This window comes from Ascaphus truei, chromosome 4 (genome assembly GCF_040206685.1).
Source record: "Ascaphus truei isolate aAscTru1 chromosome 4, aAscTru1.hap1, whole genome shotgun sequence".
NCBI lineage: Eukaryota > Metazoa > Chordata > Amphibia > Anura > Ascaphidae > Ascaphus > Ascaphus truei.
In genome coordinates, this window is record NC_134486.1 from 346,569,731 (window position 1) to 346,592,237 (window position 22,507).

The 22,507-nt window shown below is 41.3% G+C and overlaps 1 protein-coding gene across 1 annotated transcript in view; it reads left to right on the plus strand.

Moving 5' to 3' along the window:
- The window catches only part of CSMD1 (CUB and Sushi multiple domains 1), a 2,556,145-nt gene that overhangs the window by 1,552,514 nt on the left and 981,124 nt on the right, over positions 1-22,507 (plus strand). Inside the window, exon 8 of the mRNA XM_075598211.1 lies at positions 21,584-21,671. Coding sequence (XP_075454326.1) covers positions 21,584-21,671 — 88 coding nt within the window. The remainder of the gene's footprint in view (positions 1-21,583; positions 21,672-22,507) is intronic.

Here is a 22,507-nt window from a genome sequence, read left to right on the forward strand (position 1 = left end):
CCGCCTCCTCTGAACTATGATGTGTTTCCAGACTTCCCGGCACCTATATGGTTGTCCAGGCTGACTTAATAGACATTTATATTAAATGTACCAAACAATATAAACCATATTTTAATAAAGTATGGACCTTGGGGCACTTTGTACTTATAAGGGAAACGGATATAGGATATCTGGGCTTGAAAACCAGGAGTCTGGGGAACACTGGGCAGTCTCGGTGCAATTCTATCCGCGTACCGGCAAATGGTGCCTACACGTCGGTGGAGAATTAGGGGACTACCGGTAACTTTGGCCCCCGAACAAAATATTTGCATTTCAACCCAAATATCCCACATACAACTTACACACAAGACATTTCAAATTTCTAGGGCAAAGGGAACATGTAAACAGGAAAAGCATGGGTCTCTTTATTTTCACATATAGGGGGTCATGCACTAAGCAGTGATAAGTGGGTTTTCTGGGTGCTATGCACAAAGCAGTGATAAGTGCTTTTAAGTGAGATAACTGCTATAATAGCGTGATACTGCCTGCTGTGAGATTCACAAAGCAGTGATAACAGTGCAGTTACCTGCTATAATGGCTACTTAAAAGCACTTATCACTGCTTTGTGAATTTCACAGAACGCAGTATCGTGCTATAAAGGCATTTATCTCACTTAAAAGACATATCACTGCTTTGTGAATCTCACAGAAGGCAGCATCACTCTATAATGGCTTTTTATCTCACTTAAAAGCACTTATCACTGCTTAGTGCATAACCCCATATAATCCCTGGCTCCTGGTTTATGGTGCTAGGTAGCTGTCAGGACCCCACGGTCTCAGGGGTAACCAGATGGGCTTAACCTTTATTGTGTAGCCTGGTTACCCCCTTACCGTTAACAATTATGTTTGACAAAGTTACACATTGGTGACTGCTGTACTGTATTTGCTTCATTTTTGTCTTCAAACATTAGAGGACAGAAGGCTTAACGATAGAAATAATAAAATATTGTTTTGAGGGGTTTATTATGAATTGATGGGATGGAGGACAACAACGAAAATCCTTAATCTTTATTTGAATTTATTTTTCAATTCAGTTAAGGATAATTACCATATGCATATCTGTAGCTACAGGAAATATTTTAACAGTTTTGTAATCCCTATACGGTATATAATTCAATAGAGAATTTACAATAAACTGCGGTGTAATCACAGCATAGCTACAACACTGTGTTCAATGTCTTTGTCTGTTTGATAAAATCAAGACATTTTCTGTACTATGGTCATGATCACATCGGGTAGATAAAATATTACAATTGCTTGGTTAGTTTCAGTGCACCAGCTCTAAGGAATGTACTATAGATAAAGTTAATAGTTGATGTTATCGACCTAATGTAAACAAGAAAAGAACATTTAAACCGACAGGCTATTTAGTGTACATAATTGGTGTTAAGGCAGCAGAATTAGAGGCTTCACTTTGCTATAGTCAGGATCCTCTGAAATTATGCTAACTATAATGCAACTGTAAGAGATGTGTGCAGAGGTACACTAATGGAGACTGATTTGCGTGAAATAAACACATGGCTTTATTGAGCCTGTTCCTTTTTTTAAACTTTATTTATTCCGATCACACAGATACATATATATCATCTTTCACAATACAGCATTAATCATATCTTATATTGGTACATTTGCCAATTATACATCTTTTGGTTATAACTGAATATATTTTATACTCATGACTGTTGCACCCAACTCTTTGTCTATGCTTTGCTTCCGATCTTGAAAATGTTTCATACTTGGTTGTGATCTTTTATTTTCTTCCCTTTTTCTTTCAGACCTATCTCCTCCTTCAGAGGCTATAATTGACTCCTGACCTTAGCATTTTTGCTATAAAGGAGATAGACCCAACTCCACAAAAAGCAGACATAAAAATAAAACAAAACATATTCTAAAGCATAACTTTAACTAAAACTCACTCTAACTGTATTGGCATATCTCTCTAGTTCTTTTCTTTTAAACACTTTATCCTGGTGAGTCCTTTGATTACCCTATTAACTTATATGATTACCTTGATTACCTTATATGTTAGTTTCTAGTATTTCCTCCCAGATTTTCCTATTGATAAATTGTTGTTTGTCAAAAACTGTTTCCACTGTTCAATCATCCTATTATAATGATGACCCTTCCAACCATGCTGAGCCGGTTCCTTTAAACAACAAACCATAAAATAAAACTCTACTGCCCTTGTGAGACTAACTATGCATTAGGTCCCTAGCTATCCCCCTGGGTAGCTAACCTACTTTCAGGTCCAAAAGAATATTATGCAAACATTTGGCACGGAAATATAAAAGTTCTTATCTGTGGTTGGGGAACGCCGACCCATGAAAGTACAAGCAATCCCTTTTGGAAACTGCAACAGCAGCTTTAATCCCTCTGCAGGGTTGGAAGGCTGGTTCCTTGTAGACAGGGGTGTGTCTCTGCTTTTGGTAAACCTCTGTCTTTGTTCTCCTTTGTCAGCACAGTTGTGTGCTAAGGAGTCTTTGTGCAGGCTTCTCTGCTCTCCTGTGCCAGCACCTTTGTGTGCTAAGGAATCTCTCTTGCCAGTTCCCCCACAGGAGACTTTTCTAGAGCTCTTATTAGCCAGGAGGAGCCTGGTTAATTTACTGGCTGCCATTAACTCGCTCCCTGCTGGATTTCTCAGAATATTTGGAGGCAGTATTACTTAAACAGAGATAAGTCCATGTTACAGTAACATTATCTATTATGCTCATCATTATCACTTCTGAGTATTTCTGCACTACAAATGTAACTGTGTTTCCCCCACACGCTGGGAGATCCCCCAGTTACCAGGCTGATTTGTCCACCAATGCTTGTGGGGACTGTAGGAAAGGCTTTTGGGGTATATACCCGACATTTACTCCATTGTACACAATGCCTCCATCTGCTGTAGGCTCCAGAGGTATGGAGGTAATCTCCCACAGTAGAATGTTTCCTCTCACCAGAAAGATTACACACCAGATGGGGGGTATAGATAACTTGCACCGGCTTTATTCTTCTACAACCATAACAGTATCCAGGCAGTCCTGTCCAATACAGTCACTGATCTGTCTCCAGATTTGGGTAGTACCTGGACCTTCACTACATGTCAAGGGCCCCCACAACAGTCCCTGCTCTTCCCAGCTCTCCAGCAGGACCAGGGGAAAAGATAATCACTCCCTCTCGCCCTTAGGGAAGAGGACCAGGGCTTGCCAGTGCACAGCAGGCCTGCATGATATGTTGTCTCTCTCAATGGTAGAGACACTAAAGAATTTGGGGTTGCAACTTCCTTTAAGTACAGTAGGGGGAAGGTCTGAACCCATGATTGGACAGAACATAGATCTAGTCCCACCTCCTCCCCTGTCACTCAAGGGATGCTACCTGTGTGGAGAAACCCCATAATTGGTACTGGCACTGCCTGTTCTTACCAGGACTGGCATGCCAACAAGGGCAGACAAGTAGCCAAACCAGGCATGGCTACACAGATGTAGCAAAATTTAGTGTGCAAAGTCTGGCACATGGGCAAGCTAAGTCACCGTGACTGCAGAGGATTAACATGTGGGGTCTGATTCTGAAGCATCCAGCACGCAGTGATGTCATGGCAGGCACTGTCTCTGGAGTTTCAGCTTTTTGCTTTTTCAGCAGTGGCCCTGGAGACAGTGAGAAGTGCTACATCTGTAAGTAACGCAGATTTCTTTCTTTTTTCTTTTAAGACTTCTGTATGGCAGTTATCAGTTCCCTACAATTAAATTATACTAAAAAGATCACACACATAAAACATTAAACAAACATCAACACAAATACTGAGTAAACATTTGCAAACACATTAGGCTATAATATCATTGCAATGTAATAGTTTAGTTAAAAACAGCATACAGATGTAGCCAGATACATTGTTGATTATTCCTCCAGGAAACTACATATGACAATGGCCTGACAACTGCCTGCTTGTAGATTCACCGTGACCAGATTAATTACCCATCAGGATTAACACTGTGCATGTTTTCCTGACTGATGCAGTCCGGTAGGACTAATACAGCGGAAGTCCCATTCATAAACAGCGACCTCCACTGTGTTAATCCTGATGTACAATTCCCCCCTTTACCATGAACACTCCACGTTTGGTCCGCGGTTCACCAGCACATATGTTGAGGCAGGTTGTAGATGAAGCTGGCTGCATCTGTACGGAAGCGTTTCAAATGCAGGACCTCCCTTTGCCCTATGTGGTCAAATGCTGGCGCGCTTATCCCCATTGTTTGTACTTTATTTACCTTGTACTGTAAATGTTGCCAAGCACTGTTGAAACTGTGACACTACAGTATGTAAATAAAATCATAGATGCATACATACCTAAAACTATATTAATAAATATTGAATACTTTTATTAGGTGGTACAAATTTGTACCGTGGAATGTTTTAGTTAATAATCTGTTTTACAAAATACATTTAGGTTTGTCTACTTGTTGGAATTTTAAAATCACATTACTTGTTTAAGTGAAACAAGATTACATTTTTTTTTTTTGGTTAAAAAAAGTCTTAATAAGGATAAAAAAGCTGACAGCTAAAATGTGCCAGCAAATTTGCAATCTATGTTCAATATAGAATTTAATCCTACCTAATGTAAACTCTGGTTGAAAATGAAATAACTTCTCTTTCAGAGAGGTAGTCCCTTGAAGCTTCAAATAAATTATTTTCAGATCAGCATAAGGAAGGTGACACTTATACTCTGTGCCTGACCCAGGAATAAAAGCAGCTTAGGTCTTAAAGTTGTGTGTTTCTTAACTTTAGCTAGCACATGTATTTCCCAAAGAGCTCAGCAGACTGCAATTATGGATATATGATTGCAGGAAAGAGTAGAGATGCACTATTACATTTCTTATTCTCAGAAACTTAAATCAAAATACGACATGATCAATTGTTAATGATTAACAGCATCAGAATAATTTTCATGTTTATTTGGAAAACATATACTGTGGACACTTTAAAGCTACAGTATATAGTACAGAACATTAAATAAGTCAATGTACTGCATATTATATTTCTATTTTAGTATAAGAAGTTACTACTTAATGTGCAGAAAGCATATATTTGAGAATTATGTAGTCTTTTAAGAAGCCTATAAGCCTATTTTGATATTTTTTGATTTCTTTTTATGTTGCAGTGCCTATATATTTTTTCATTTTTAGTTAAGTAAAATGTCTACATTTACTGTATATTATGTCATTTATAAAGAGTAAAAAGAAAAGGAATATTTGTTTATGGTCTGATTGCCTCCATCATTATTAATTTTCTTTTCCCATTAGTTGAGGTTTGAGGATGATCGTCATTCCACTCATTTTCTTTTCTGTTCTAGATTCGACACTATCTTTCAGTTAGACTTTATAAACGTAATTATGGAGATGTCTCCGGAACATGACAATATTTCAAGTGTATGGCATAGTGACAAATTGGAGAGAGAAAGAATCCCTATATTGTGGCACTTCGAGAAAAATCACCCTAGTTAAAACTTAATACTGTATTTATTAGATAATTTAAAATAAAACTGTTTGGAAAAACTACAGGTGCAGGACATAAAGCTAAATAAAACAAATTAAAAGAACGGAGAGGTGTGGTGAAAGTACTACTAAAGCAGTATTTTATATATACCTTCTTATTAAACTTAATTTAATCCTTTAATCGTGTATGGGTAGCCTGTCTGTATCTTGAGTGAGTAGGTGTAGTTAAGATACTGTTATATCTCAGATCCCTTATAACCAATCGTGTAAAAGATGTAGATTGGATAGGATGTATTACACACAATCTCAGTGGAACATGTCACTGGTGAAGAGGTATTAGTGTAAGGTTAAGCTTGGCTAAATATAGTTGGTTGCTGATGTAGAGCAACCATACATATAGCCCTGGCTCAGTGGTGGGATTCAAATTTTTTAGCAACAGGTTCACTCTAACCAGGGGGGGGGGAGACAGACAGAGGGGGGGGGAAGAGAGACAGGGGGGGGGAGAAGAGAAATGGAGGGGGACGAGAGACAGGGTGGGGGAAAAAGATACGGGGGTGGAGGAAAGAGAGACGGGTGGGTGAAAGAGGGGGTGAAAAAGAGACGGGGTGAAAGAGAGACAGGGGGAAGAGAGACGGGGGGAAGAGAGACAGGGGGAAGAGAGACGGGGGAAAGAGACAGGGGGGGGGAAGAGAGACGGGGGGATAAAGAGAGACGGGGGAGAAAGAGAGACCGGGGGGGGGGAAAGAGAGACCGGGGGAAGAGAGACCGGGGGAAGAGAGACGGGGGAAAGAGAGACAGGGGGGGGAAGAGATACGGGGGAGAAAGAGAGACTGGGGGGGGGGAAAGAGAGATCGGGGGGGGGAAGAGAGACGGGGGGAAAGAGAGACACAGGGGGAAAGAGAGACATGTGGGGGGAAGAGAGATGGGGGGGGAAGAGAGACATGGGGGGGAAAGAGAGATGGGGAGCAGAGAAACCAGGGTAGGGGGGGAGAGCAAAGAAACCAGGGTAGGGGGGGAGAGCAAAGAAACCAGGGTAGGGGGGAGAGCAGAGAAACCAGGGTAGGGGGGAGAGCAGAGAAACCAGGGGGGAGAGCAGAGAAACCAGGGTAGGGGGGAAAGCAGAGAAACCAGGGTAGGGGGGGAAGAGCAGAGAAACCCTGGGGGAGAGCAGAGAAACAAGGGGGGAGAGCAGAGAGACAGGGGGGGGAGAGCAGAGAGCCAGGGGGGAGAGCAGAGAGCCAGGCGGGAGAGCAGAGAGACAGGGGGGGGAGAGCAGAGAGACAGGGGGGGACCAGTGAGACAGGGGGGGAGAGCAGAGAGACAGGGGGGGAGAGCAGAAAGACAGGGGGGAGCAGAAAGATGGGGGGAAGCAGAGAGACAGGGGGGGAGCAGAGAGACGGGGAGAGTAGTGAGACAGGGGGGAGAGCAGAGAGACATGGGGGGGAGAGCAGAGAGACGGGGGGGAGAGCAGAGAGACAGGGGGAGAGCAGAGAGTCGGGGAGAGCAGAGAAATCAGGGGGGAGAGCAGAGAAATCAGGGGGGGGAGCAGAGAAACCAGGGGAGGGGGGGAGCAGAGAAACCAGGGGAGGGGGGGAAGCAGAGAAACCAGAAGAGGGGGGAGCAGAGAAACCAGAAGAGGGGGGGCAGAGAAACCAGAGGAGGGGGGGGCAGAGAAACCAGAGGAGGGGGGAAGCAGAGAAACCAGGGGAGAGCAGAGAAACCAGGGGAGGGGGGGAGCAGAGAAATCAGAGGGGAGCAGAGAAATAAGGGGAGAGCAGAGAGACAGGGGGGAGAGCAGAGAGACAGGGGAGGGGGGAGCAGAGAGACAGGGGGAGGGGGGGAGCAGAGAAACCAGAAGAGGGGGGGGGGAGCAGAGAAACCAGAAGAGGGGGGAGCAGAGAAACCAGAGGAGGGGGGGGGAGCAGAGAAACCAGGGGATGAGGGGGAGCAGAGAAACAAGGGGAGAGCAGAGAAACCATGGGAGGGGGGATAGCAGAGAAATCAGGGGGGAGAGCAGAAAAATCAGGGTGGGGAGCAGAGAGACAGGGGGGAGCAGAGAGACCAGGGTAGTGGAGCAGAGAGACCACGGTAGGGGAGCAGAGAGGCCAGTGGGACCCAGTGCAATGCATTTTCCAAAGTGCAACTTGCAAGCAGTGCAAGTACAAATTTGATACATTTTATGTTTTTCTCTCATAGCTAAAACAGTGTGCGGAGGGGGAGAGGGGGGGCTGTGTGCCAGTTCAACTGAGCAGCTGCCTGCAACACTTGTAACTATGTAACTTACCCGGTAGTGAGACAGTTTTGGAGCAGCCAGCAGCGGCAGGCAAGTACTCTCCTTCAACTTCTTATTGGAGTGATGCCAGCTTGTTTAACTGGGCATACTCTGACCCCCCTCCCCCTTCCCCCTACCTGAGTGGCGCCGTGAAGGTATTACAGGCAGAGAGGAGGCTGAGTGCTTCTCTGCATGGGATCTAAACATCAGCAGCAGCAGCAGCAGCAGGAAAAATGAGGGGGGAAGGAGGGAAGGCAGCCGGTTCTAAGAACGGAGAAAATTTTAGGCACCGGTTCTCACGAACCGGTGCAAACCGGCAGAATCCAACCACTGCCCTGGCTGCCTAATAGTATCAGTATATCCAACCTCTAACAGGACAAGCTTGTACAAGTATGGTGATAGAGAAGGCTAACCCTAAGGTCTGAGTGCTCTTGCTGCCCACGGACGCAGTCTGCGAAGCACTCAGGCGGTATACAGGCCCACACCTCTCAGATGAGCCGACGTCACGTGATGTGACGTCAGTCGTACCCTACATACGTTTCACCATAACTGGCTTCATCGGGGGCCCCGATGCGTCCGTGGGCAGCAAGAGCACTCAGACCTTAGGGTTAGCCTTCTCTATCACCATACTTGTACAAGCTTGTTCTGTTAGAGGTTGCATATACTGATACTATTAGGCAGCCAGGGCTATATGTATGGTTGCTCTACATCAGCAACCAACTATATTTAGCCAAGCTTAACCTTACACTAATACCTCTTCACCAGTGACATGTTCCACTGAGATTGTGTGTAATACATCCTATCCAATCTACATCTTTTACACGATTGGTTATAAGGGATCTGAAATATAACAGTATCTTAACTACACCTACTCACTCAGGATACAGACAGGCTACCCATACACAATTAAAGGGTTAAATTAAGTTTAATAAGAAGGTATATATAAAATACTGCTTTAGTAGTACTTTCACCACACCTCTCCGTTCTTTTAATTTGTTTTATTTAGATTTTTGTCCTGCACCTGTGGTTTTTCCAAACAGTTTAATTTTAAATTATCTAATAAATATTAAGTTTTAACTAGGGTGATTTTTCTCGAAGTGCCACAATATAGGGATTCTTTCTCTCTCCAATTTGTCAATACCCCATTCCCTGTGAGCACCACCCTCCCTTCACTGTTTGGTTCTCTTCTCCCTCTATATATGTTTGAGCAGGGTAGCATCTGCAGTATCTACTATATGCAGGTTTCTCTCTATATACATGTATGGCATAGTGCTCTAATGTCAATGGAGAAAGCTGATTCCAGATGGTTACAACTTCAGAATCCTTATTTCAGACCTCTTGTCTTAGTACAGTGCCATTAACTTGCTTGTGATGTTGTTTCTGAGCGGATAAAGAAATAAAGTTTCAGGGTATTCTTTCTCCATTCATTTATTTGTTTGAAGAAAATGCCATCAATCCTCATCTAATTGAAAACATTTAATTACATTGCGCTGATTTAGCAGTATACACAACCACATATAAATGTGGCTAAACTACATTATTGATGTACAGTATGTGTGATTAAAAAGGATCAGAAATAGGACTGGATCTGGACTGGACTGGTGAAGAACTGAACCACAATCTCCATCATTTTAAACAAATATTTGATTCAAACAGTACACGTTTGGTGCCAACCTGAATACAAATGCATTCAAATGTTTATAAAAATACCTACCTCATAAAACTATGCCTATATGAACAAAGCACTCATAATACAGAGAATTCCATTTGGATAATAGTTACATGGTAGATGAAGTTGAAAAAAATAAATAACATACAGAATCTTCGTTATTTACTTTAGGTGGAGTCTTGCGGATTGTGTCTTATATCCCGATACTTTGTCAGCTGCTTGCAGCTGAATCGCGAGTGTGTCGCAATGGGAAAAATTACGGTTTAGCTTTGGTTGCAATACTTTACAGAAATTATAGGTGGAACTAGCGTGCTTTCAAATCCAAATGCAATGTAACCCACTCCTTATTCCATTCATTGCGTCCAATATAATATCCCATATATTTAAATGTAACCCATTCCCGAAAATCTTCAGATGACTAAAAAGTATTTTCAAATATGAAATTGTTTATTTAGATTACAGTAAATTACAGTTTGGTGATAATGCACAAAGGCTTTATTTAATAAGGTATTGTTTAAAGTTTCGGTAAGCAGGAGACTAATGATGTGTACTGTACATGTCTTCATTTCAATTTCAGAGAAACTATAGATACTGTGGTAGTATAATTTAGATAGAGGTGATGGTGATGATGCTGCTGATGATGATGATGAATGGATGTATTTATATAGTGCCATCAAAATACATAGCACATCACAGTAGCAATACACGTGACAATCATATAAATAACAAATACAAATAACAGGTCATGGGAATAAGTGCTTCAGACATAAAAGTAACATTTAGTAAGAGGAGTCCCTGCTCTGAGGAGGTTACAATATAATTGGTAGGTAGGATGAATGTACAGAGACAGTAGGAGGGCATTCTGGTAAGTGCATCTGCAGGGGGCCAAGCTTTATGTATCATGTGTATAGTATTATCCACGGTGCTACTCAACTCATATGCTTCATTAAGCAAGTGTGTCTTAAGCTGTGTCTTAAGGGTGGGTAGAGAGGATGCTAGTCGGGTATTGAGGGGAAGGGCATTCCAGAGGTGTGGGGTAGTCAGTGACAAAGGGTTAAGGCAGGAAAGGGCTATAGATACAAAGGGGGTAGAGAGAATACATCCTTGAGCAGAACGCAAGAGTCGAGATGGTGCATAGCGAGAAATTAGGGCTGAGATGTAAGGAGGGGTAGAAGAATGTAAAGCTTTAAAAATGAGGAGGAGAATTGAGTGTGAGGTGCGGGATTTGTTAGGAAGCCAGGAGAGTGATTTCAACAGGGGAGATGTTGAGACAGATTTAGGAAAGAGTACAGTGATTCTGGCAGCATTGTTTAGGATAGATTGTAGGGGAGACAAGTGAGAGGCAGGAAGGCCGGACAGCAGGAGGTTGCAGTAATCGAGACGGGAGAGAATGAGGGCCTCAGTCAGAGTTTTAGCAGTCGAGCAACAGAGGAAAGGGCATATCTTTGTAATATTGCGGAGGAAAAAGCATCAGGTTTTAGAAACATTTTGAATGTGAGAGGAGAATGTGAGAGTGGAATCGAGTGTGACACCTAGGCAACGTGCTTGGACGACTGGGTGAATGATAGTACTTCCAACAGTAAAGAAGGAAGGAGGTAGTAGGGCCAGGTTTGGGAGGAAGTATGAGGAGCTCTGTTTTTGCCATGTTAAATTTAAGTCGGCAGAGGGCCATCCAGGATGAAATAGCAGAGAGACATTACGGAAACTTTGGTCTGTACAGCAGGTGTAAGGTCGGGTTGAAAAGTAAATTTGTGTGTCATAAAGGTGATATTTATACCCAAGAGATGTGATTAGGTGACCTAGAGAAAGTATGTACAGAGAAAAGAGAAGAGGTCCCAGGACAGAGCCCTGGTGTACCCCCCACAGAGATCGAAAGAGGAGGAGGTGTTAGAAGAAGAGACACTGAAAGTACGATGGAAGAGGAGATCCAGGATAAAGCTTTGTTACGAATACGAAGAATATGGAGAATGTGAAGGAGAAGAGGGTGGTCCATGGTGTCAAATGTTGCAGAGAGGTTGAGTAATATGAGCAGAGTATAATGACCTCTGTCTTTGGCAGCATGGAGGTCATTAGTTATTTTAGTGAGGGCTGTTTCAGTGGAGTGAGCAGTGTGGAAGCATGATTGTAGAGGGTCTAGGAGAGAATAGGTGTTGAGAAAGTCGAGCAAGCGAGAGAATACAAGACGTTCAAGGAGTTTAGAGGCAAAAGGCAGGAGGGAGACAGGTCAGTAGTTAGAAAGACAGGTAGGGTCAAACTTGCTGTTTTTGAGTAATGGTAGAACTGTTGAATGCTTGAAGGAGGAGGGAAAAGTACAAGAGTAGATGGAGGAGTTAAAAATATGTGTGACTGTAGGGATTATAGTAGGAGCAAGAGGTTTTAGGAGATGGGGTCAAGAGGGCAAGTGGTAGAGAGTTAGGAAGCGGTGTTGGATGGGAGGAGGAAACAGATGGCATGTTCTGAAGTATGGATTCCACCTTTTCCTTAAAATAGTTAGCAAATTCCTGAGGTGAGATGGAGGAAGAAGAAGAGGCAGCTGAGGGTGGTTTGAGTAGAGAGTCAATGACAGAGAAGAGTTGACGTGGATTAGATTTGTGCGTGTTGATTAGTGAAGAAAAGTCGATTTGTTTAGCTTGAGAGAGGGCAGAGTTGTACAGGATTGCATAAATTTGTAGTGAAGTAAGTCTGCGAGAGTATGAGATTTCCTCCAGAGGTGAGTGCAGGAACGCAGCATGCGCGTGCGGGAATTTAGCCAGGGTCTAGGGTTAGAAGGGCGAGGGCGGCAGAGAGAAAGCGGGGCATGTAGATCAAGAGAGGAGGACAAGGCAGAGTTGTAGTTCCTGACCAGGTTGTCAGGGTCTGGAGCAGGGCTGAGAGGAGACGGAGGAGCGTAATGTGGAATCAAAAGCTGGTAGGTTAATAGATCGTAGGTCGCACCTCGATGCCCCCCACCGAATATAAATGTTACTATATTTGTATGGTTGCAAAGAGAGATACCCGGGCGCTACCCAACAACTGGGATATGTAGGGAGAATCACTTGTTCTTTTTAGAACAATACAACCTTATAAATCCTACAAGGTTTCCCATCTGCTTCTCGGTCTCTTCCTATGACTCAAACAACCCCAAGAAGGATCTATCCAGGATCCTTAGACAATATGGAGACAAAAGAGAAAAAGGGGGAGCACAGGTTGACGTATACTAAATGGTAACGAATTGTTTAGCTCGGGAATGTGAATTCCCGAGCTAATGAACGTGGCGACAATAGAGTCTGTGATAACAAAAACACTTACACGGCCTTGTGTAAATGCTGTCACTTCAAGGTTTCTTTTCTTTCTTTCCTCTGGGTTCCCCTGGTACGAAGTTTCTTTTCTTCGGATCTTGATAGTGGATTCTTCAGATATCCAGCTGCCGTTAAATGCGAAGTTCCCCTCCAAATATTATTTATTTATTTATTTATAAAATATTTTACCAGGAAGTAATACATTGAGAGTTACCTCTCGTTTTCAAGTATGTCCTGGGCACAGAGTAAAACAAATAATACATGGTTACAAATACAGTTACATAAATGAACAAGGTATACATTTATATACAAGACATTGCATGCACAGTTAAAGAAAATATATATTATGAGCGTATGAAACAGTTACAGACCAGATTAAAGTGTGAGACAGCCTTAGATTTGAAAGAACTTAAGCTGGTGGTGGATATGAGAGTCTCTGGTAGGTTGTTCCAGTTTTGGGGTGCACGGAAGGAGAAGGAGGAACGTCCGGATACTTTGTTGAGTCTTGGGACCATGAATAGTCTTTTGGAGTCTGATCTCAGGTGATAGGTACTGCATGTGGTAGGGGTGAGGAGCTTGTTCAGGTAGCTGGGTAGCTTGCCCAGAAAGTATTTGAGGGTGAGACAGGAAAGGTGAACTTTGCGCCTAGACTCTAGTGATGACCAATCTAGTTCTTTGAGCATTTCGCAGTGATGTGTGTTGTAGTTGCATTGGAGAACAAAAAGACAAATTGAATTGTAGAGGGTGTCAAGTTTGCTAAGGTGGGTTTGAGGAGCCGAGCCATATACTATGTCTCCATAGTCAATAATTGGCATTAGCATCTGCTGTGCAATACGCTTTCTGACCAGGAGACTTAGGGAGGATTTGTTCCTGTAAAGTACCCCTAGTTTGGCATAGGTCTTGGTTGTCAGGGTATCAATGTGCATCCCGAATGTTAAGTGGGAGTCAAACCATAAGCCCAGGTATTTAAAACTAGTGACAGGTGTTAGGGTGGTTTTAGCGTTGGTTCTAATCAGGAGCTCAGTCACTGGAAGCTTTACAAATTTAGTCTTGGTCCCAAATACCATTGTTACCGTCTTGTCAGTGTTTAAAAACAGTTTGTTTTGGGAAATCCAGTTTTCGAGTCTCAAAAAGTCAGACTGAAGTATGTGTTGAAGGTCAGAGAGGCTATGGCTGTGTGCATACAGGATTGTGTCATCTGCATACATGTGTATTGAGGCTTCCTTACAAGCTGTGGGAAGATCATTAATGAACACTGAGAAGAGTAGGGGCCCCAGAACAGAGCCTTGCGGGACACCACAGGTGATATCCAGGGGGTTGGAGTTAGAGCCTGAGATGGACACATGTTGGGATCTTCCTGATAGGTTGGACTGAAACCAGTTTAAAGCATGTTTCCCTATTCCAGAGCTCTGGAGTTTGTTAAGCAGGATAGCATGATCAACTGTGTCAAAAGCCTTTGCAAAATCTAGGAATACTGCACCAGTGAGTTGTCCCCGTTCCATTCCACACTGGATTTCATTGCAAACTTTTAGCAGGGTAGTTACGGTGGAGTGTTTGGGACGAAACCCAGACTGGAATTGGCTAGGGAAATTTGTCTTGGTGTAGAACTCGCTTAATTGGGAGTGGACACATTTTCCCATGACTTTGGATAGAATTGGGAGAAGTGAGATTGGCCTGTAGTTTGAGACAGTGTTTTTGTCCCCACTTTTGAAGATTGGGACAACTCTGGCAGTTTTCCAGGTCTTAGGGATATGGCCTGCAGACAGGATAGAGTTGACTATGGACGCAATTGGTTTGGCAATGGCTGGGGCACCAAGTCGTAGGAACCTAGATTGTAGTAAGTCGGGTCCACATTGGCTGCTTAGTTTTAGTTTGAGGAGCGCTTGTGTAATCTCCTCTTCAGATACTGGGCTAAATTGAAAATTGTGGGCAGTGTTGGGAGGGGGTGGGACTATAGGGGTACTCCCAAGATGAGATTCAGGTTTGGGGTTTGTGCTGCGTTTCGCTAATAAGTTAGTGGCACACCCCACAAAGTAATCATTGAATGCATTTGCAATGTCAGTGGGGTTTGTCAGAGTAATATCCCCCTTAGTGATATTACTTGGTTGTTGATGGTTAGGAGGCTGGAATATATTGTTGATAACCTTCCAGAAATTAGCTGGGTTTGATGTATTCTGGAGGAGATTGTCAGAGTAATATTCTGCTTTTGCATGCCTTGTTTGCCTTGTGCACACGTTCCGCAGGCATCTGTAGTGATTGAGATCCTTGGTAGTGCCAGTTACTTTGTAGCTTTTCCACAAGGCATCCCTGAACTGGTAGAGTGCTATAAGGTCAGGTGTAACCCATGGAAGGTGGGCCCCCCGTACCCTTATTTTGCGTAGTGGAGCATGGGTATCGCAGAGTTTTAAGAACTCGGATTGGAAATAGTCGAGCGCAGAATCAGTTTATATGGGTGACCTCAGGGATACCTTGTGGAAAAGCTACAAAGTAACTGGCACTTCAAAGGAACTCAATCACTACAGATGCCTGCGGAACAGGTGCACAAGGCAAACAAGGCATGCAAAAGCACAATATTACTCTGACAATCTCCACCAAAATACATCAAACCCAGCTAACTTCTGGAAGGTTATCAACAATATATTCCAGCCTCCTAACCATCAACAACCAAGTAATATCACTAAATGGGGGATATTACTCTGACAAACCCCACTGACATTGCAAATGCATTCAATGGTTACTTTGTGGGGTGTGCCACTAACTTATTAGCGAAACGCAGCCCAAACCACAAACCTGAATCTCATCCTGGGAGTACCCCTATAGTTCCACCCCCTCCCAACACTGCCCACAATTTTCAATTTGGCCCAGTATCTGAAGAGGAGATTATACAAGCGCTCCTCAAACTAAAACTAAGCAGCCAATGTGGACCTGACTTACTACAATCTAGGTTCCTACGACTTGGTGCCCCAGCCATTGCCAAACCAATTGCGTCCATAGTCAACTCTATCCTGTCTGCAGGCCATATCCCTAAGACCTGGAAAACTGCCAGAGTTGTCCCAATCTTCAAAAGTGGGGACAAAAACACTGTCTCAAACTACAGGCCAATCTCACTTCTCCCAATTCTATCCAAAGTCATGGGAAAATGTGTCCACTCTTAATTAAGCAATTTCTATGCCAAGACAAATTTCCCTAGCCAATTCCAATCTGGGTTTCGTCCCAAACACTCCACCGTAACTACCCTGCTAAAAGTTTGCAATGAAATCCAGTGTGGAATGGAACCGGGACAACTCACTGGTGCAGTATTCCTAGATTTGGCAAAGGCTTTTGACACAGTTGATCATGCTATCCTGCTTAACAAACTCCAGAGCTCTGGAATAGGGGGAAGCATGCTTTAAACTGGTTTCAGTCCTACCTATCAGGAAGATCCCAACATGTGTCCATCTCAGGCTCTAACTCCAACCCCCTGGATATCACCTGTGGTGTCCTGCAAGGCTCTGTTCTGGGGCCCCTACTCTTCTCAGTGTTCATTAATAATCTTCCCACAGCTTGTAAGGAAGCCTCAATACACATGTATGCAGACAACACAATCCTATATACACACAGCCATAGCCTCTCTGACCTTCAACACATACTTCAGTGTGACTTTTTGAGACTCGAAAACTGGATTTCCCAAAACAAACTGTTTTTAAACACTGAAAAGACTGTAACAATGGTATTTGGGACCAAGAATAAATTTTTAAAGCTTCCAGTGACTGAGCTCCTGATTAGAACCAACGCTAACACCACCCTAACCCCTGTCACTAGTTTTAAATACCTAAGCTTATGGTTTGACTCCCACTTAACATTCGGGATGCACATTGATACCCTGACAACCAAGACCTATGCCAAAATAGGGGCACTTTAGAGGAACAAATCCTCCCTATGTCTCCTGGTCAGAAAGCGTATCGCACAGCAGATGCTAATGCCAATTATTGACTATGGAGACATAGTATAGGGCTCGGCACCTCAAACCCACCTTAGCAAACTTGACACCCTCTACAATTCAATTTGTCGTTTTGTTCTCCAATGCAACTACAAAACACATCACGGCGAAATGCTCAAAGATGGGTCATCACTAGAGTCTAGGCGCAAAGTTCACCTTTCCTGTCTTGCCTTTAAATTCTTCATGGGCAAGCTACCCAGCTATCTGAACAAGCTCCTCACCCCTACCACATGCAGCACCTATCACCTGAGATCAGACTCCAAAAGACTGTTCATGGTCCCCAGGCTCAACAAAGTATCCGGACGTTCCTCCTTCTCCTACCGTGCACCCCAAAACTGCAACAACCTACCAGAGACTCTCACATCCACCACCAGTTTAAGTTCTTTCAAATCTAAGGCTGTCTCACATTTTAATCTGGTCTGTAACTGATTCATACGCCCATTATATGTATATTTTCTTTAACTGTGCACGCAATGTCTTGTAAATAATGTACAGTATACCCTGTTCATTTATGTAACTGTATTTGTAACCATGTATTATTTGTTTTACTCTGTGCCCAGGACATACTTGAAAACGAGAGGTAACTCTCAATGTATTACTTCCTGGTAAATTATTTTAAAATAAATAATATAGCTTATATTAATATGATGTTCCCCAAGTATATACTGTATGAGGAAACAAAAAAATCACTGTATAACTATGTAAACGACAGTTACTGCAGATTAAGATAGAGGCAAAATTATTTTCCTAATATTAAAATATTAACATTGCTTGGTTACTGAAATATGAGACTGTCTTTATGTATCTAATCTTAGCCTTGAACTAAAAATCATAATAACACTTTCCCTTGAATATACTGTATGCCTCATTTTCTGTTACCTTTGATTATAAAGTTCATATTAAGAGGATGTTTAATTTTTTTATTGTATGGGACCTACACAATCTTAGTGAGCTCAAACCCCAAACCCAAAGTATTATATTTTAAATACTTACTAGTGCTATCTGGAGTGCTACTGGGCATGTTACCCCAAATTGACACCAGTAAACCTACCAGGAGTCCCAATGCAGATCCAATATGATAAATTATTCAATTAATGTATGTATTGTTTCTTCACAGAAATGTAGGTAATTTACTTCAACCTATTGGGATCCTTTATATTTTTTTTATACTATCAAAATGTGGCAGTGTACTAAACATGCCCTATAACTTCATCCAAATAGTCCCAGTTAGATTTCTAACCCCGACTTTCCACCTGTGGATACTCAGCTGGACCGTATTAATTGTGAGAGAGAGGATTTCTGTAATATTACATCCCTTTTACTTAGCAACAGTTCACTAGTACTCTCCTTTGATCAATTAAAGGTTCTTAAGTCCCAGTTCTAGTTATTCTTATGTATTTGCAGACTAGGCAATATATTTTCTCTCTTTTGAGAAGGAGGAAGGATTTTGGTTTGGACAATCTGCTTGGGACAGAGTTATGACTGTTTATTGAACATTGCTTTTTTTCATCAGCTTAATTATTTATATACTGTATTTAGAAATATAGATGAAGATAAGAACTGGACTGTAAGACTTTCCAGATGACAGTCAATATTTACAGATGTAAATTCAATGGGCTTTATTGTCACTGGGTTTTGCAGGATCAAGTAATATACACTCGCAGCTAAGCATTAGGAGTGACTTATAAGTGGATTCACAGGGCATTAATATAGTGTATAAGTTGATTCACAGGGCATTTATATAGTGTATAAGTGGATTCACAGGGCATTAATTCCCCATCCGCCCTTTTATTTTGCAGACATTTTGGGCTAAGGTAATACGATATATTAATTCTTAATACTATTTTGTCTCTTGATTTTAGAGCCATTGTGTTTGGGGTCATGAACAATCGGTGAACTGACAATATACCGTATTTGTCACGAATGACACACCTGTGAACATTTGACTTGTATAGGCGACAAGGATTAATACACACAGCTATCTAGCTGACCTACTTTTCTCCAACGCAGGGTCCATTAAATTAGTAATATCTCCCCTTTATCTGTCACAAATATAGCCTTAAAATGCTTCCACCAGCAAAAATAAAGAAAAGTCTTATTTCTAGGAGTCCTTGGTCTCCATTTACTAAGAAAATTATGTAATTAACACACAAAAATCTATTGCAGCAAAATGTGTCTGAAAATGCAGTTACTCTTCAAAGCATGCAAAGTTCAATTAGGGCCCAAATACGGCATTCTCTTTAGATTTCATATAAAATGCCTTGGTATCAAAACATTCTCATAACTTTATCCCCGTAATTCCTAACATATTGTGACTCACCTCATTGCATTTGGGTGAGTTTGCTGCAGGCTAAGATATTTTTGATGCTAAGTTTGAGAGACAAACAGGTATCTGACTTTTGCAACCTCACAATCGTGGCTTGTTTAGCGTCATTTAATTCGGCTGATCACAAATGTTAAAGATATATGTTTGTTATTCTTGTGAATCATACCAGACCCACAATATTTTATAGTTTGTAAACTTAGACAGACCTATGGCATGTTTTCCTGGCCACACACTCAGGCGTTCCCAGACTCTAATACCCAAAAAGTGGTGTGGAACGGTGCTTCCACACAATCAGTGTAGAAGTTAATTGGTGAACAATAATATTGGTGAATGATATTTGTGAATATTAAGACACTATTCAACTGACCTATAAGTGACAGGTAATATGAATGTGTCTGGGTGATATAGAAAATGCTCAGAACCTCCGGCGGGAACTTGTACCTAGACTCTATTCAGGAATGTCTTTCAAGATACATTAAAAGGGCTGTTCTCTTATTTTTACTGTCATATATATATTAACCTAGATTTGAATTGCCCATAATCCTAGACCAGGTTTTTTCCCAAGATAACCTAACTTCTAGAAAAACACAGAAATCAAAGTTGGGTCCTTGACCCCTGTAGGAGACGTGCAGAGATGTAACCAAGGAGACGTACAGTATGTGAGTGAAAATAACATTGGCTTTTATTTAGTCCTCGGTTTTAAACATTACAGCTTCATGTCAGCATTCAAAATCAACAAAACAGGCCTATGCCTTTGTAAGGGCTAACTCACATTTCCTAGTCCCTACCTGCAGGGCTGGAAGGCTAGGCCTCTTAACATTACACCAAATTCCAAAGAGATACCTGTAAGCAGGGGCTCTTTACATCAGTCTCCGGGTCTGAGTTGGTGTCTGTGGGGGGCACCCTCTGGCAGGTTCCAGGTCTGCTGTGCCCTGAAATACAGTATCTGGTTCCCAGGGATCTCTCTCGGGCAGCACAGTCCCTATGTGCTCAAGAGAACCTCAGACAGTGTGTGCAGTACATCTTTAAACATGCTTGATGAGCCAGGTGGAGACTGGCTAATTGACTCTAGCTGCAATTTACCAGCTCCTTGCTGGACTCATCTACAGACAGGCATCTAGGTGTGCTGCCTATTTAAATTAGGAAATTGCCCTGTCACAACCCTGATACAAATCATTCATGTTTCTTTTAAGCTTTAACTTGTAACTCAAATTAACTGTTTGTGTGCCAAATTATAAAAATATTAAATATTTGAATATTATTATGAAAATATTGAACTGACAATTCCTCAAAAGGCCGATATGATTTTTATAGCAGTGCCGACCAGGAAGCTGTTGATATCAAATTGGATCTTGGTTTCATCCTTCCTTCCTAGGATATCTAATATGGAACAAATATTTTTAACCTTGTGTCCAAGAAAGATCAGAGTCTTCTTCTGAAACTGAATTTGCAGGCTATAAATGTCTTACTAAGTGGGAGCCATATGTTCGTTCTTTCGTTAAAGGTCAGGGATTTGTTGATTAAGCCATTTAAATTCAGCAAATGGCTCCTCAAGGCTCTGTTAAGAGGTGAATGGTAAACATGTTCTCTTTGCAAATCAGCAAATTGTATTGATATTCTGTATATGCCTCCCTTCCTATATTAGGAAATTCAGACAGATCTACTTAAATGTAGTAGTAAATATTCACATTGATAAAATATGTACACTAATGGTGCTATACAGATAAAGACATACATACATATATAAAATAGTGAATTGTTAATATTCTTATTTAACTATTCTCTTTTAAGTCTGTTCATACAGTATATTTTCACTTCGGCGATCTTATGTTGCCTTTTGTATTATTCTAAAAATCCATTAAACAATAATAATAAAAAAATATATATATGAACATTGAATATACAACATAACTTTATTACATTGAGGCACAAGCTGCTTTGTAAAATTGCCTTTGCTTCAGTTGCAGTTATCTAGTGCAGTTATCACATACTGATTCATTGGTATGTATCATATTGTCCCTTCAATTTAATAAGCATATTGATAATAAATTGTCTGCCTATATACTGTAATTACAACATAGTTATGTAATATGAAAATAAGTAAATCACATACTTCTTAAGCTTGTCAGTCATGACCCAATCAACAATCACAACTTGGTACAGGTAACAAAAAGCAGCAAAGGTGTTTTTTGGTGGAGTTGGATTCAGCATTAACGTTTGGTTTGTTTAGAGATGTAGCCAACATTATTGCAAACTATGGAATGCTACAGCAGTACGTACACAACGCGCATGCGTGCTAAGTGGCCATTGTTTTGAATCAGCAGCACTGAAGAAGGTCACAGGGCTAGAACTGTATTTCAACATGGGAGTTTTCCAATGGTTTCAATAATATTGCCTACATCTCTACATGCATTTTTATGAAATTCTTCCTTTAATTATTTATTAAAGTATACGATAAATCACCACACAGTAAAGTGTCATACTTATTTTTTTTTTCTCGATACTATACCAGCATTGGTTAAATAATCTCTCTTTTGATCTTTACTCTAGTAAATCAAGGAGGTGTGGCAATGGCATCTAACATGTGCCCTGATCCCGGAGTACCTGAAAGTGGGAAAAGAACAGGTTTTGACTTCAGGTATTATGAAAAAAAATTATATGTATACATTTGTCATAAACTTTGTTTACATTGCAATTCAGCTGTTACTCTGATTTACTGAAAATATACTTAAAAATTATTGTTTTTGTACATCGAATGGAATATTCTCCTTATTACTTTGTTAATTGAACTGGACATCAACAGGTGCAATGTAGGTACATGATCCATAAATGGGAGTCATTATAAGTAACAATTTTGAGCTACAGTCAGGGCTGATTATATATTAGCCAATTTATTATTTCTTAATAATAAGAATAATACAGCACTGCATATAAAATATATAGGCACAAAAAGCCACTTATCCCAAAAGACTTACAATTAAATTGTTGGTGCAGTTACCAAAGTAATTTGCAGTAGATTATTCTGACTGTGGGAATGAACTAGATTTACCTACAGAACATCAAAGTCAGTGTCCTTACCACTGTACAACATCCTGGTTATTTTTAAAATAACATAACAAAATTGAATGAAGATTATACTACTGTACCAGTACAAGAAATAATCATATTTTAACAATTGCTTGTTTAGCAAAACTGACAAATCAAATGTTCAAATGCCATGATGTCAAACTAATCAATAAGTCTGGGATCCCTGACTTTGTCTAAAGCAGGGTATGATTCTTTGTCAGAGACAGGTAGAAGTAGAGACATTTGTGGTATATAATTATGTGCTATTGTACAGTATGTGAAGTACATTAGTATTATTAAGTTTCTCTAAAGGTATCACTGTACTTTCTATAACTCATGTTTACCTTCCTTCATGTGTGGCTGGCAGTACAATAACCTTGACAATGTATTTGGCTTCAAGATGGAAAA